This window comes from Neolamprologus multifasciatus, chromosome 20, assembly GCF_963576455.1.
Source record: "Neolamprologus multifasciatus chromosome 20, fNeoMul1.2, whole genome shotgun sequence".
Classification (NCBI taxonomy): domain Eukaryota; kingdom Metazoa; phylum Chordata; class Actinopteri; order Cichliformes; family Cichlidae; genus Neolamprologus; species Neolamprologus multifasciatus.
Genome location: NC_140458.1, coordinates 33,184,507 through 33,199,231, shown reverse-complemented (window position 1 = coordinate 33,199,231; position 14,725 = coordinate 33,184,507). Strand labels below are relative to the sequence as shown.

Sequence of the window (14,725 nt, the reverse complement as noted above, 5' to 3'; positions counted from 1 at the left end):
ATCAAACAAAATTGAGACAAACTGAAATTAAAGTTGTGAGTCTGTCCTCCAGCCACCCCATAGCACTGCCCAAACACACTACTGGACTAACTGCAGATGAATGTGGGGAATAAAAATCTTCTACTATATAAGAAAGTTTCTGCCCTTAGTTGTACCTTGGATGAGACACCCATGTTTAGCACAGTAAGAAGGGGTGGGAGGGGTCATAACAAATTTCTCTATAATCAACCCACACATACTTTTGCATCATTCACTGAAAAACAATCTACTAACATCTTTTATATAAGTACCAATAAGCCACTTGCTTTGTTCATTATGACCTGTTTCCTATGTAAGCAATATATTATTGTATTATTCAATTAAGTTTCCCAGAGGAACCCACCCGAGGGATTAATAAAGTTTTATCTTATCTTATCTTATCTTACTAGGGAGGCTGGAGCCTTTGCCAGCTAGCTGGGCGAGAGGCAGCCTACACCCTGGACAGTTCACCAGGGTTAACACAGCAGGGCTAACACCGGATTAGAGTTAGAAACAAATCTGCTAACATTGTTCATATACATGTTATTTGGAACATGATCATCTTTTACCATTAGTCCAGGGCTTACAGTACAGAGAGCCACCCCTCATTTCTTTCTGTTTTATTAGCAAAAACTGGGAAATAGGCTCAGTGTATATGTAAACATACATGGAAACACAGTCTATAAGGCAAAAACAGACTTTTTTTATTCTAATGAGACTGAAAGTCAATGTTTAGTATGGACATCTTTAACATCTAACATCGATTCTTTAACACAGCTCGATCGGTCTTGTAGGCAAGTTTCCTTGTCATTTCTTGAAGACGTCTTCGGGAAAAGTCCTCCAGCCTTTGAGTCCATTCTCTTCTATAATGATTCCACATTGAGGTCCAGACTCTGGGGAGGCCGATCCATGACTGGAAATATTCTATTGGATGTTTTTCTTTCCAGGTTTGCATTTAACAAACTGGCAGTGTGTTTGGGCTTTTGCCAGTCACACTCTTTGCATGTTGACAACCTTGACCAGCCGCCGATTTTGGGCTCTGTTCTTGTGTAATTTGCTTTTTCTCTCTCATTGCCTTCCTTAAGATGAACTTCTTGACAGCCGCCCTTCCACTGCAACCATTCGTTATGAGGCTTCATTAAGCAATGTATGGATCATCAGGCCCTGTGTCATGTTCTTGCTGGATTTTTTTCTTATTTATCAAGAACATGACTTTCAATTAGTGTTCATTTGCTATGGATTGTTTTTCAATGTATTTTTGTTCAGGCTACTAGTAACAAGGTGACTAAAATACGATTTCAAATCGGTTATTTTCTAAATATTTTGTTATGTTTAGACACAAGATTGGTTAATCCCTCGATTTAGGTGATCTTTATATTCAAATGATGCACAGATCACTGTTAGGTGGCTTGACAAACAAACAAGAAAAAAACAGCCAGGTAAAAGGACTGGACTCTAAATAAATGAAAAAGCAAAGCAGGAAAACCTGGAGAACCATTGCTCTCTCTGCAGTACTGTGTACTCTATAAAACCATATTTCACGAACTGACAGATTTATATTACTTCCATATTTGATCGAATCGATGCCTATTAACAGAGAGACTCAAAAAATGCAAAATGATGCGTAAAGTGTGTTAATTTGATGCATCACATGTTAAATTTATGCCAGACCTCCGGGGTTACAGCTCCATCTGGTGACGATTTTGTGGCAGAAAAATAAATAAATAAAATCAGAATCTTGACTCATCTTTTGTTTGTTTTTGTAGACTGCCACCACTCTCAGTCTGTTGATTTAGCTACCAACACTGTCACCCAATATATCAAGGTGTGATAGCCTAAAGTGTCAACGCTTCCTGCAGTCAGCCTCCTCCTACCTCTCTTCCTCATCTTCCTGTACCAGCCATATTGGAAGGTGTCACTTTATGCCTGATGATTATTCACAGCCACCTGTCTCTGTCCCATCAGAGGGCATCTGTGGCGATCACACAGACGTCGTGCTGCAGTTAGTTTAGAAGGGTTAGAGAGAGTTCGTAACCTGCAACTTTTCTTTTTCATACTTTCTGCATCACTGTATCTTATTTACTTTACCGATCAGTGGGGAAGTATTTTTTAACTGACCTGTAATTAAATATTTAAAATGCAATAATTATGTATATTGATATTGCTCTAGTTGTAAGTTCTGTATGAAGCTTTGAGGTTTTACATTGTTTCTACCGGAGTTGCTGTGTTGTTGGATTAGTCTAAAACACACATTTTTATCGTGGAATACAAGTTTATTACTTGCCCTCACAGTTATTCTCACCCCTGCCTTCCTTTAGCCTGATTTCATAGCTTCTCCTGTTATCTAAGCAATACAAGATTTTTAGATATTTTTCTTTAACCCTTCAAACTCTAAAAATACTAAAACTTCCATTTATTTGAGCAAACCTCACAAACCAAATAGAGAGTACTACCTGGTCAGATGTGATCAACGGTGGGAATGAAAGGCTAACAGCATTATAGAACATTTCCCTCTGCAGTCACATCCTTTATTAACAACCTTATATGTGATGGCAGCGAGACACGATAGGCTGTAAAAGACAAGGCAACACGACGGATGAATGATATGAGCTGTTTGCGAACAAAGGCAAATTGCTTTGACCCACTGGGTCAAAACTGAAAGAGCTGTGATTGGCAACAGTAAGTAAATTAGCCAGGAGGTCGCCAGACAAAGAAGAGGGAAGTTAATTGACTTTTATCTTTTAATTTCCCCTTAACAACGAGGCGCTGTTTCCATACAGTAATAACCTCCAGGGTGTGAAAGTCAGCTTTTGCGTGTTTCCAGGGCTTTGAGAGACCAGGCCTCTGACTTGACCCTGTGGGAAGCCGATAGATGGTCACCTCAGGGGGGCCTCACACCGTCCCACCGCATGTCAACATGATGGCATTACTGAGTAAGCACACAGACAAAGGTCAGACCTTTGATCGGTAAACAATCATTCAAACGTTGCGCCATTCCCATCTATCAATCAGTGCTTTCAAAATGATGTTTGTACTATTACACTGTTAAATAACAGACAGTCAAAGATTATACATTAATTTGCCCCACAAAGGGGGAGAGATGATTTTTTTTAAATAATAATTTTTTAAAATACATTTTTTAAGACGTGTTTGCTAAATAAATGTGACTTGACTGAAGTGCAAATTAAAATAAACTAATTAGCAGGGAGCCAGCGGTGCTATCGATTCAGCCAGTCGAGTCAATTTAATCAGTCAGTTTGTGACAAGACACACAGGTGACAAAACAACAGTCTGCAGGGGGTGGCTGCAGATTACATTGTTCTTTAATCTTCTATGATAAAAAATAAAACTATGTAAACCGATGATTGCACAAGGAGAATACAATTTTTTTTAGTCCTACTCGTGGACAAATGCGTCTAAATCTATTACACTTTCTTTCTTGCGCAATAATCTTGGAAGTATTTCGAGATATCTGCTGTCACATCCTCCCAGACAGAATAACTTGAGAGCATCACCGAGTGCAGTAAAGGGAGCCTGTGGAATGTTACGCTCCTATTGGCTGCTGCTTGCCTGTATAAAGAGCCGCAGTGGCAAATTCAATCAGATCAACTGCGGGCATCCTTCGAGAGCGAGACACCGGGTTTGTCAGTCAAGCTGGGACAACAATTGCTGGGCTGTTCTGCTGTTTGTTTGTCTTTCCCTTTTTCTGCTAAATAAATCCTCTGGAGCATTGTTGGGATCATGAAGGAAAGGAGAAATACACAACCGCTGGTGGTGAGATGTAAACTGGTTCTTGTGGGAGACGTTCAATGCGGAAAAACGGCGATGTTGCAAGTCCTGGCGAAGGATTGTTATCCAGAGGTATGCAAAAATGTGACTCGTGTTGAAGTAAAATATATGAGCAGAAAAGTCTGCCCTGTGTTCTCTTGACAATCGCGGTGTTGGGTTTTCATCAAATGATTTGGAAACGGCGCGGAGAAAACAGTGCGTCTGTTGCGGATAGTGACATATTGCTTGCGCATTTCCTAAAATTTCTTGCTTTTAAGTTTATTTCCTATTTACTGACCTTTACATCATCGGTAGCATTATTGTTTCATCATGTGGTCAGTGGAATTATGTTCTCTGCGCATTCTTAGCTGGTGCTTTCCTTTCATAGTGGCCTGCGTTGAATATCTCCTGCAGCTGCAGCGATTAAAGTGATTAATTGATCCGAAATTCTGTCAAATTGAGAAAAGATATAGATTTATTGTTTTATTGGTCAGTGCGTGTGTTTTGTGTATAGCACTGATTAGTTAACTTCCATTACCTGTAGCTGCCTGACAACTCCCCACTAACGGCACCGTGTTGCTAATTGCTCCCCAGACCTACGTGCCCACGGTATTTGAAAACTACACAGCCTGTCTGGAACTGGAAGAGCAACGAGTGGAGCTCAGTCTGTGGGACACTTCAGGTAACCGATCACCTTTTCCGTGTGCATGTGGTGTGTGATCTGCAGTCCTGCTTGCCGCACTGAAGAGGATTTGGCAATGCCGCGTGAATGTAATGAGTGTTTTTGCTGAAAGGAACACCAGTCTCTGTATTTCTGCCCAGTTATTCATTTCCGTCATGACATTTTTTATTTTGGAGCAAGAAAATGTAAATATTGGTAAAGACCAATTTTCCCCCCTGTTGATGCAGAGGTGCATGGGATGTGTACTTGTTGAACTATATACTCTTTCAAATCTCCCATTTACTACAAATTAAATTTCCTCCGTCCCCCTTTCTTGGATGTGTCTGGATGTAAAGGACTCTGCAGATCTACAAGTGCATTTTTGTGCCAAGTGTGTTGCAGTGGAAAAACTGGGCAGAAAAGACTGATTATTCCGCCTCACTTGTTTTTAATGCTGACTCCGTGCATCATATGTTCATTTACACTGCGCGTGAAAAAGAGGGTCAATGTGTCATTGTAGATCTCCCGGGAAATCTGCTGTTCGGCGTGTTGACCTGAATACTGCGAGCACGGGTCTGCAGCACCTGTTTGATTCCCTTCATGCTCGCTGCACAATAGTTTCTCTCGCCAGGCCACATTCCTCCCCGTCCACACTCGTGCCGCAGCCTGACTAGGTCACACTGGCAGTACAAGTGTGTTTATTTATTCATTTTTGTGCACACGTGTGTCTGTGTACAACAGATCCTTTATATAACAGACCCATTTGGATGAGATGATGCAGTATTTACTGTGCTCTCATATTTTTCTCCCTCCCGTTATCACAAAGCGTCAAAATGAGGAGAAAAGTGAGTGTAATTCCGTCCCCAGACCAAATCCCGTTTTTTAATCCCAGACTGTGGACCTTTGGTCTGGACAGCAGGAGTGGGCCTGGTGCCCAGGGATGATGGGCACACAGAGCTACATCCTGTTGAGCAGGACAGTTTTTCTGGAGCAGACAGATAGGAGGGAGCTCAAAAAACTCTAGTGACCTGCATTCCCCCTCCATATGCTGCTCCAGGTCAGCCACTCAAACAGCATGATGCAAGGGATTAAGACTATGAATGGGACTGCTGGGCAACCTCCTCTGACTGACCCAGTGAGTTTGTGGCTTTCTTTCTTTCACTTGAGCGTTCCCTTTGTTGCTCCCTCTTTGCTACTTTCTGGCTAATCTGCATAGATTGCCCCTCCCTGCCCTCTAGCAAACACCTATGGCACAATTCAATACCAAGTACAATAGAGTACAATATGCACGTGCATAGCAGACTATTTGAAAATGGGCCACAAAAATAAAATCTATTTTTATTCACAATAGATTTGATTTAATATGTCCCCCTCACACTCTCAGAGGAGACCGCATGTGGTCCCCTTCCCCCTCATCTTTTATAGATGACTCTTTTATCACAGGTATCTGCTGTCAGGCTCGCGGTGATGGGTGACAGGCAGAAAGGGGTATTTGTTAGCCACGCCGCGCAGTTTCCTCTCCTGTGTCGTAATTTGCTCTAATTGCGTGGAGTTTGTGCCGCCCTGGCCCACACCACACGGAGACGGTCTCCTCATTATCCCAGCTCCCCTTCATTGATTGCACTGACCTCATCACTGGCTCCACATGGCAGGCGGCTCCTTCTCTCAGCTCCAATATGGATTTACAGTCTAAAATCAATCCACCAGTTTTAACCAGGCTTATCTGATCAGGAATGCTGGGGGAAAGGGGGAAGAAGGGAAGGTGAGCTCTGTCTGGTGTAGCGCACAGAGTGAAAAATAAATCCCATTAAGATGTTGGTGTGTAATTTATTTCAGGTTTAATGATGTTGCTGACGAAGCCTTGAAGTTTAAGATCGTACTGTGTGTGTGTGTGTGTATATATAATCACTTATTGTATGATGTAAACATAAGACTGACTTGGAATGAATCCAATGTCCATTAAAGCTGATGAAACACTCTGCTGGATTGTAAAAGGGGGCATTTTTAATATTTAATTGTCATGTTGATGACCATATGTCATGTGATTTCTCTAATAGGCACCCAGTTTGTAAAACGTAGGTGCTTTTTAGAATTGTAAGCAGGTACAGTTTAATTCCTCCATCTTTTTCCATCATTGATTCATCAGTGATCTATTTTTTTATTAGTAGTGTTTAGCTTAAATGTTTCACGTACTGTTGTCCAACAATCAGTTTACACTAGCCAATGTTTCCTGCCTTATTTTATCCAAATCAACATTTCAGGGTTTTTAAATCAAACTCTTTGATGTTGGACTTAATTTTCTTAATCCAGTGTCATCAACTATGATGATGAAGTAAAGCTTGTTAGCAGATCATATAATGCTCAGGAAAAGCACCTCCTTCACCCTGCAGGGGGCTTCAGGACTAATTCTGACTGGCTTATGTGAATCCAGGGAACAACTGCTTGATACAATATATGTTTTTTGGAGCGTGCTGTGAAGTCCGTAGTCCTGCGGCAGCACCACAGCTCCCAGTCGGCTAAGTGTGGGTGGAGGCGCAGGGCTCCTCTCGTCCCCATATCTGTGAGTCATCCCATCACTGGATCATTAATCTGTCTGACCTCCGCATTTTCGTAGTGAGAGGAGGAGTGCTAATGATGAAAACAGGCTATGTCGCTCACTCGATTTTTAGCACACATCCACAGACACAGTTATACTCTCGCTCGGGCAAACACAAAGCCGATCCTCCCCTCCCCCACCTGTAGCCTTCAACACAAGGGCCTCCGTCTTCAGCCCTGTGAAGCCTACATCCACTTAGGCCCAATCCTCACCTCAAACACTCAGATCTGGGCACCGCACCATCAAGACGGATGAAGTTCAGCTCAGCCACAAGAATTTGGTTATGCTCCTTTTTTCTTTTCTGCCATTCCCCAGTTAGTCAGCCTCACTCTCTGTGTTTTATGCCTCAGAAACTCTCCATCTGTTGTATAGAGGCATGCAAGGAGGAAAGCCATAATTTGGGCCATGCTTATAGGCGCTGCATGAGCACTGATCTGGCTTCCCAAACCATTGTGTGGCTTGCTGCAACGGAGAAAGGAAGGGAAGCGAGTGAAAGACACAGATAGCAGTAACCTGTGATATTACACTGCAGGGGGTGAGGGATTAATGGCAGAGGAGGTCTCTTTGTGATATGGCTCAGTAGGGTATACTTTGGCTCCCGCTCTTCTTTTTCCTGTGGCTTTTTCTTGCCACAATAGTAACAGCTATTTCTTCCAAGATTAGAAACTAGGCCCTGGCGTGTAAGGAAAGTGCTGCCGAAGCTGCGCCGATGCCAAGTAACATGTTACTGGGGGTTTGAATACTAATATTGAGGTGCTGTATGTTGCTGTAAGTACAGTATGTTTACTGATTTGTGCATTGTTTGTCCAACACAACGAATAGAAGTTTTATTTATATGTGAGGACAATAGTACAAAAACAAAGAAAGAAAGGCGGGGGAGGCTTAGATGTCCTTTGCATCCCCCCCCTCCATCTTGGCGGGCTAATTGATTTGTCAGCTTTAAAAGCATCGGCTCTCGGACCTCTGGTGTAGCTTTCCATTGATTGTTGCATTTAGATCAGTGGCCATTTAATGCAGAATCACATCTTGTTTGCTGGCTCTGTGATAACCCCTCACAGGAGATTGAAAAGATTTCTGGAGCACCGACCTCTGACTTTCCCATTATATACCTCACGTATATGACGTGGCACCGAAACGTGGCTCTAATCCTTCTGATTTTAACATGTGTGACATTAAATATGTCTCAAATTCTTCAAACACAAAGTTGTGTTTGTGGCTTTTCTGCAACAATTAGGTGTATGTGGTGTAAAAACGATGGTGTTTTCTTATAAGTGACAAATAAGTAAATAATTTAATCAAATTGTTCTTCTTTTTTTTTTACTCAAGAATAGACAAAAGTCATTTTTATTTATAAAAGCATAGAAATGGAGCTGTAACACAAGCATGTTCTTTTGCAACAGTGTTTACTTTCTTCAGGACATCGAGTCCTGAGGAATTTCATCACAGCTTGTCATTATTCCACTCACGGCACCCGGCAGCTGGCAAATTCAGTTTTACCCTTTGATAATGTGGAAAATCATTAAGTATTCATAAGCACATATCCGTTTTTGTGTACACATACATGCACGCGTCCGTGTTTCATGTGCTTTTTTAAATATGTTTTCTTCTGCTGCATTGTTTCTGCACCGTAAATCAATTAGGACGGTTGTGCAATGAGTTATTACACAGACTGCTCGTGTCATCTGTAGCTATAAAAGGAACGCTGAATCCCTTTTGGGATTCACACAGAGACTAAAGTAAACATGTTAATCCCATTGAGCAGCGCCTCTTCTGTTTCATCTGATAAGGGACCGGATTCACCTCTGCATGCATCTGAATTTAAAAAGTGTGCGTCTGTGTTAGCGCTTGTGGTTCCGGCGCGTGTGAATCGTTTTGTGTGATGGGCATATGTCTGTGGTCCCAATCTCTGTCGCAGAGAAGAGGAATGTCCCCAGCAGTGGGTGGGTGGGCCGCTAGTGGTGTAAAATGATTGAGTGGCAGTTAAGGCGAGCCTTTACGGAGAGCCAGGAGGAATGCCTGATGTAGATGGTGGATTCCAAGGCTGTTGCTGTGGTAACAGAGGGACTGGAGGTATTGCTTGCCGAGCAGAGGATTTTTGGGGGGGTGGGTGGCTTACTTAAGGATTCTGAGCATGAGTGGGAGCGTCTGCCTGCCCCGAGCCCTGCCGTTGCACTTGCGTAATCTACTGCAAGAGAAGATCAATGAGGATTTAGTGCTCGATTGTCATCTTCACTTCTAAAATGCCAGCCAAGAATATAGGAGCAGCAAAAGTAGCAGTTTTAGCAACAGCAAAGCGGCGCTCAGTGGGAAGAAGTGATGCCGCGCACACCTAACTTAAGCAGATGATTTCTCTTGCTCTTCCTCTCCTGCTCAATCTTCTTTTTTTTCTTTCTTTTTTTTACCGACTTCCTGTTCTCACAGCTCTTGGAAGTGGCCTAAATTAAAAATGAAAAAATAAATTGCTCTAAACTTGAATGTATACACACTTTATATTACAAATGTAGCTTGAAGCATTGCACATTTAAGATGGATACTTAATTGATCCCACAAGGGAAATTATTGTGTTACAGCAGCAGGATAAAGAATAAAAATGGCACAGCCTACAATTAACAACAACCAGATGCTTATACTGTTATGTGTGTATACATTTTGTATAACAGTCATTTAAAGTAAGACTGAGATTGTGCAAATTGCATTAACAAGTAATATGTAAAGTGTAAATCTAAGAAACATATTTTTACAGTTTTCTGTACCATCAGATGTTAAATAACCTGAACAGCAAATGTGTTCATTCACACCTAACACGGAAAACAAACCCCACTGAGGATCTTTGTCAATATTTAAAAATTGTGGCTATGCAGGAGTCCTCTTTTGTCACACAAACCAGCAATATGAAGTTAATGAAGTTACTATTAGTTGACCTGGCATATTAAAGAAGACTAGTCCTGGGTTACGTCCACACGTACCCGGGTATTTTTGAAAACGCAGATTTTTCTGTGCGTTTGCACCTTTCGTCCACACATAAACGGCGTTTTCGGTCACTGAAAACGGAGATTTCTAAAAACGCCGGCCAGGGTGGATATTTTCTAAAACTTTTGCATTTACGTGTGGATGAGAAAAACTGAGAAAAAGCAGAAAACGCAGCGTCAAAGATGTCCGCCTTTTTTGACGTCACACTGTGCGCCACGTTATTGTTTCGGTGAAATTAATTTCTACAATACTGTTACTGTTAATTGTTCTCTCTGCAGTGTTTAAATGCTTACATATACACACACAGTTACTGTCCCTCCACACATACGACTCGGTTCTGCTTCTATGCCCCATCTTTGTTTACTATTTCCCGCCGAGGCTTCTAGACTTCTGATTGGCCAACATTTCTGCACGTTAGGAATATAGCGCCACCTGCTGCTTTGGCATGTTCCTAGCAGCGTTTTCCTTCATTTCTCCCTTTACGTGTGGACGGGATTATTTTTTTAAAACGAAAACGGAAAATCTCAGTTTTCAAAAATACCTGTGTACGTGTGGACGTAGCCGCAAAACTGGAAGTTTCCTCTTAAAAAAAACATGATTAAAAAATATTTCTGAGCATCCAAAAGTTCTAGGAAATGTTTTATGGAATGCAAAACTACTTTTGTCTACATTTTCATAGTTTGTTATAACATTGCTCTCCTCTCTCTCCTGTAAGGTTCTCCGTACTATGATAATGTGAGGCCCTTGTGCTACAGTGACTCAGATGCAGTTTTGCTGTGTTTTGACATCAGCCGCCCAGATACTGTGGACAGCAGTCTGAAGAAGGTAATGACTTAAGGTCACTTTACTTCAAAGTCCTATTCTCTACTGTAGCCTACTGTGATTCCAAAGTGTATTTGTCACCAAACACCAACTGATCACCTTTTTGGCTCCACAGTGGAAAACTGAAATTCTGGACTTCTGTCCAAGCACACGTATTTTACTCATCGGCTGTAAGACCGACCTCCGCACAGATGTCTGCACACTGATGGAGCTGTCCAATCAGAAGCAGACTCCAATCACCTACGAACAGGTGAGACAAAAGAAACAAACGAAGATCCATGTGTGTGTGCAGATTTTTACACATATGCCTTTCCTGTAACACCCCGTCCCAAAGGACTTATCTCCACACGATATCACAAGAAAAAAATTAAACGTCATCATTGAAGAATATCATGAACAGTATCGGTTATTGCTTCATTTATTGCAGGGCTCTGCTATGGCTAAGCAGCTGGGTGCAGAGGCTTATCTCGAGTGCTCGGCGTTCACCTCGGAGAAGAGCATTCACAGCGTATTCCGCACCGCTGCGATGGCCTGCATCAACAAGCTGCAGCCTCTCCCCAAGCCCAGCCCCACCCGACGCCTCTCCAAAAGACTTCTTCACCTGCCCAGCAAGTCAGATTTGATCTCCACCACCTTCAAGAAGGAGAAGGCCAAGAGCTGCTCGGTAATGTGAGTGGAGACCTCTTGGGTTACAGTCCTCACATTAAACCCACATCCCCTGCGTCTTTGGTCTCGGGGAAGGGGGGGTGGGCACGATGGTTTTATCAGGGTTACCTGCTGAATCCTTCCCTCACCCCCCCAAGAAACCAAACACCACTCAGAAGAGGTGGACACTTCGCTGTCCACTTGCTCCTGAACCTTTTAGTGCACCTCCATCCTTTTCCACTGTTTATTTTTTGTTTGTTTGTTAGTTTGTTTTTTTTGCTTTCGAACAAACGATATCAGTCGAGGTTTGATCACCAAGCTACCATTTTATTTTCACCTGTGAACAGTATGCAACTACAATGGTGTTACATCTGTCTAATTTTACTATCTATAGGCACATGTTGATTTTGTCCGAAATGGAAATGTGCAACGTGTGACGTTTAATCTTGTGATGTAAATGCCTCTCGGAAAATTCAGTGGATATTTTCTTTTAAATCAAAAAATAAATCTAGCATGAAACCACCAGGAAACAGCAAAATCCTGTACATCCCTCTTAGTAAGGTGTGTGGGGTGTGAAATAGCGTGTCACTGGTTTCCCCATTTACTGGAAGTACATAGAATAGATGTACAGGGAGCAATGGGACAAACCGTGAGAGCTATTACATAGAGAGATGTTCTTATTGTCTCGGCAGTGATGACAGCAGGGATGAGAGCAGTGAGCACAGGCTGCTGCGCTTACAGCAGTCTAGACTACGTCAGCCTGCACGGATTCTTGACGCATGGCTGCGTAGCTCTGGATCGTGTTGCTCTGCAAGCTTTCAGTGGAATAACTGGAAGATGCTGAAGAGGCTCCGTGTACACAAAACGACTGCAGAAATGCGGAACGCACACAAAATATAAGCAGAGGTTTAGCTGGACTTCCAGGGTGTCTTTTATCACTGCTGGAGTCTGGTGGGATAGACGCATCTAATTGCTCTTGTGGTGACCAGGAGCTTAACCACAGTCGGTTCAATGCTGAGCTTAGCTTTGCTTAGCCTGTTGATTATTGAACCGTGGCTGGTTATCGATACGAGTTAAGGTGTTAGGAGGCATATCTACAAAGAATAAGATCGCTCCTACATGGAAGTCAGACTGACACTCTTCAGTAAAAAAATCTGTAGCATTGCATTGTTGACAGTTTTTCAACAATTCTCAAATGGTATGCAGTTTTGAAAAAAAATGCCTTTCATATTGAGTTCCCAGAAGATTTTTGAATACTGTAATTACTGTAATATGCCTGTGGATTCCTCACATTTGCATCAATGCAATGTAGCACCCTCAACCCGATTCAATTCTTCCAAAAAGGACTGATTTTTGTTTTGCACACACTTGTAAAATCTGTTCACATCCAATAAGCAGCACTTACTGTAGGTTACAATGCAAAAAAACCCCAAAAAAACAAACAAAGGAAAAAATCAGACGCTTTTCTGAGCTTAAATCTTAGGCTTCATGGTTATGTGTGTGTGCGCAGCATCGATCTCCGTGCTTCTAACCATAAAGCAATAACGATTTAAGTGCTTTGTGATGCAAAAGTAACCTGCGTGGCAATAACAACGCAGCTTCGTGATTACTGTCATGCTATAAGTGCTCCATGGATCGACATGTTAGAGATTGTTTCGATCTCCGCTGTACAAAAGGCTGCTGATATAGCCCCTCCTTCCCCCTGTGTAAGTGGTGATCGGTATATAGAAAACCAAGGACGGCGTTTGCGCTATGAACTAGATCAGAGTATTCCAAACAAGAAGGAACGACATGCTATTTGAGTTGTTGCTGTCAGCTCAACGTAATCATAATAAAAACACTGAGGCAGTATGCCTCGAGTGAATTGTTGTATTTGTTTTTTCAAATTTGAACTATACATTAAAGTCTAGCAATTATTCATCAAGGGCTAGTGTGGGTGGAGGGGGGGGGGGATAACGTGGGACTAAGGAGAACAAGTAATCAAACTGCACAGGCTGGCCCTGTCCAAAGAAAGCTATTTTTCCATTCTTTGTGTGTGCGCGCGTGTGCGTGTGTGTATATTTTTATGTATTTAATGGCATGATGTGAGTCTCTGTGCTGTTTTTGAGATTTTTCTGAAATGGTTGCTCTGTCTGTGCGGAGCTGTGGACTGCCCCTGGTAGTTGGAGGAACTTAAAGTGGTGATTTGCACAAAGGCTTCCAGTTCATGGTCACACACCAAATTCCTCAGCATTGCCTAGCAACAATTCAGCTCAGAAACACAGAGACTGGCTCTCGGGTTGGTTGTGTGGACAGATAGGGTTAGCTCACAAGCAGACATCCCCACATCCATTATTACTGCATCGTTTAAGCATTTACTGCGTAGCTTGTTTAAAAAAAAATAAGAATAATAACAAATAAAAATTAAAAAATCTTGATATTTTTCTCTGGGTTTTTCTCTGCCAGGCCTTCTGATGACGGTTTACATGGGCGCCTCAATGACCTCATGTCAGTTAATATGCAGCCTTTGTGTTGTAGTCAGTGTGTGGTAAAAATGGTGCAGTCAAACTCCTAAGCATGTCCTATTAAAGTTGTACGAGTGTACATACTGTCTCTTGTTTTATAGTCATTGTACAGCATCTTCGAGGGTGTCTGATGGAAGTATTGTTGCTGATGTGATTTATTTATTTGGTAGCTATTTTGCTTTTTTGTTTGTTTGTTGATTGACATGTACATTTGTTTGAAATCTTTTTTCAAAAGTTGACTGTTTTTTTTTTTTTTTTCTTCTTCTTCTTTATTGCCGTGTTGAATAAAGCTTGCCCCGTTTGGCATCCTAAATTCACTGTTCTTGTCATCTCTTTTTCTTTTTTTTGATCACTTGCTTATGAAACAATACACTACACTAGACATCTGCTCAGTATCTCCCCAGTCACGTCTGCAGGAAGTGAGGTGCTTATCTTTTCCACTCAAGCGACGCTAATAATTCCTTTAACAGGCTCTGTGTCACTGCCTCATTAAGGATAGAGTAAATTTATATTAGGATGATGGCGGATTACTGTCATTTTCCATTACCACAATCCTGATCTTAGATCTTAGTTACCGTTCAGGGAATCATAGTCAGAGAGTGGAAAAAATGTAAATAACACATATTTACCTGCATAAGTAACATGTTGGGATGAAGAAGGAAAGATTCTGTCCTATTTTAATTAATTGAACCAAGTTATGTGACGGTGTTTTGGTGTTTTTTTTTTAAAGGCTGCTTTTAT

The 14,725-nt window shown here is 41.9% G+C and overlaps 1 protein-coding gene across 1 annotated transcript; it reads left to right on the top strand.

The window, feature by feature from the left end:
• Nucleotides 1–3,605: 3,605 nt before the first annotated feature.
• On the top strand, nucleotides 3,606–14,297 carry rnd1b (Rho family GTPase 1b). The gene is made up of 5 exons (XM_085146017.1): nucleotides 3,606–3,879; nucleotides 4,381–4,468; nucleotides 10,729–10,838; nucleotides 10,951–11,085; nucleotides 11,263–14,297. Exons 1-5 carry the CDS (start codon nucleotides 3,760–3,762, stop codon nucleotides 11,506–11,508), a joined length of 699 nt encoding a protein of 232 aa, XP_085002143.1. The 5' UTR covers nucleotides 3,606–3,759; the 3' UTR covers nucleotides 11,509–14,297.
• Nucleotides 14,298–14,725: the final 428 nt, after the last annotated feature.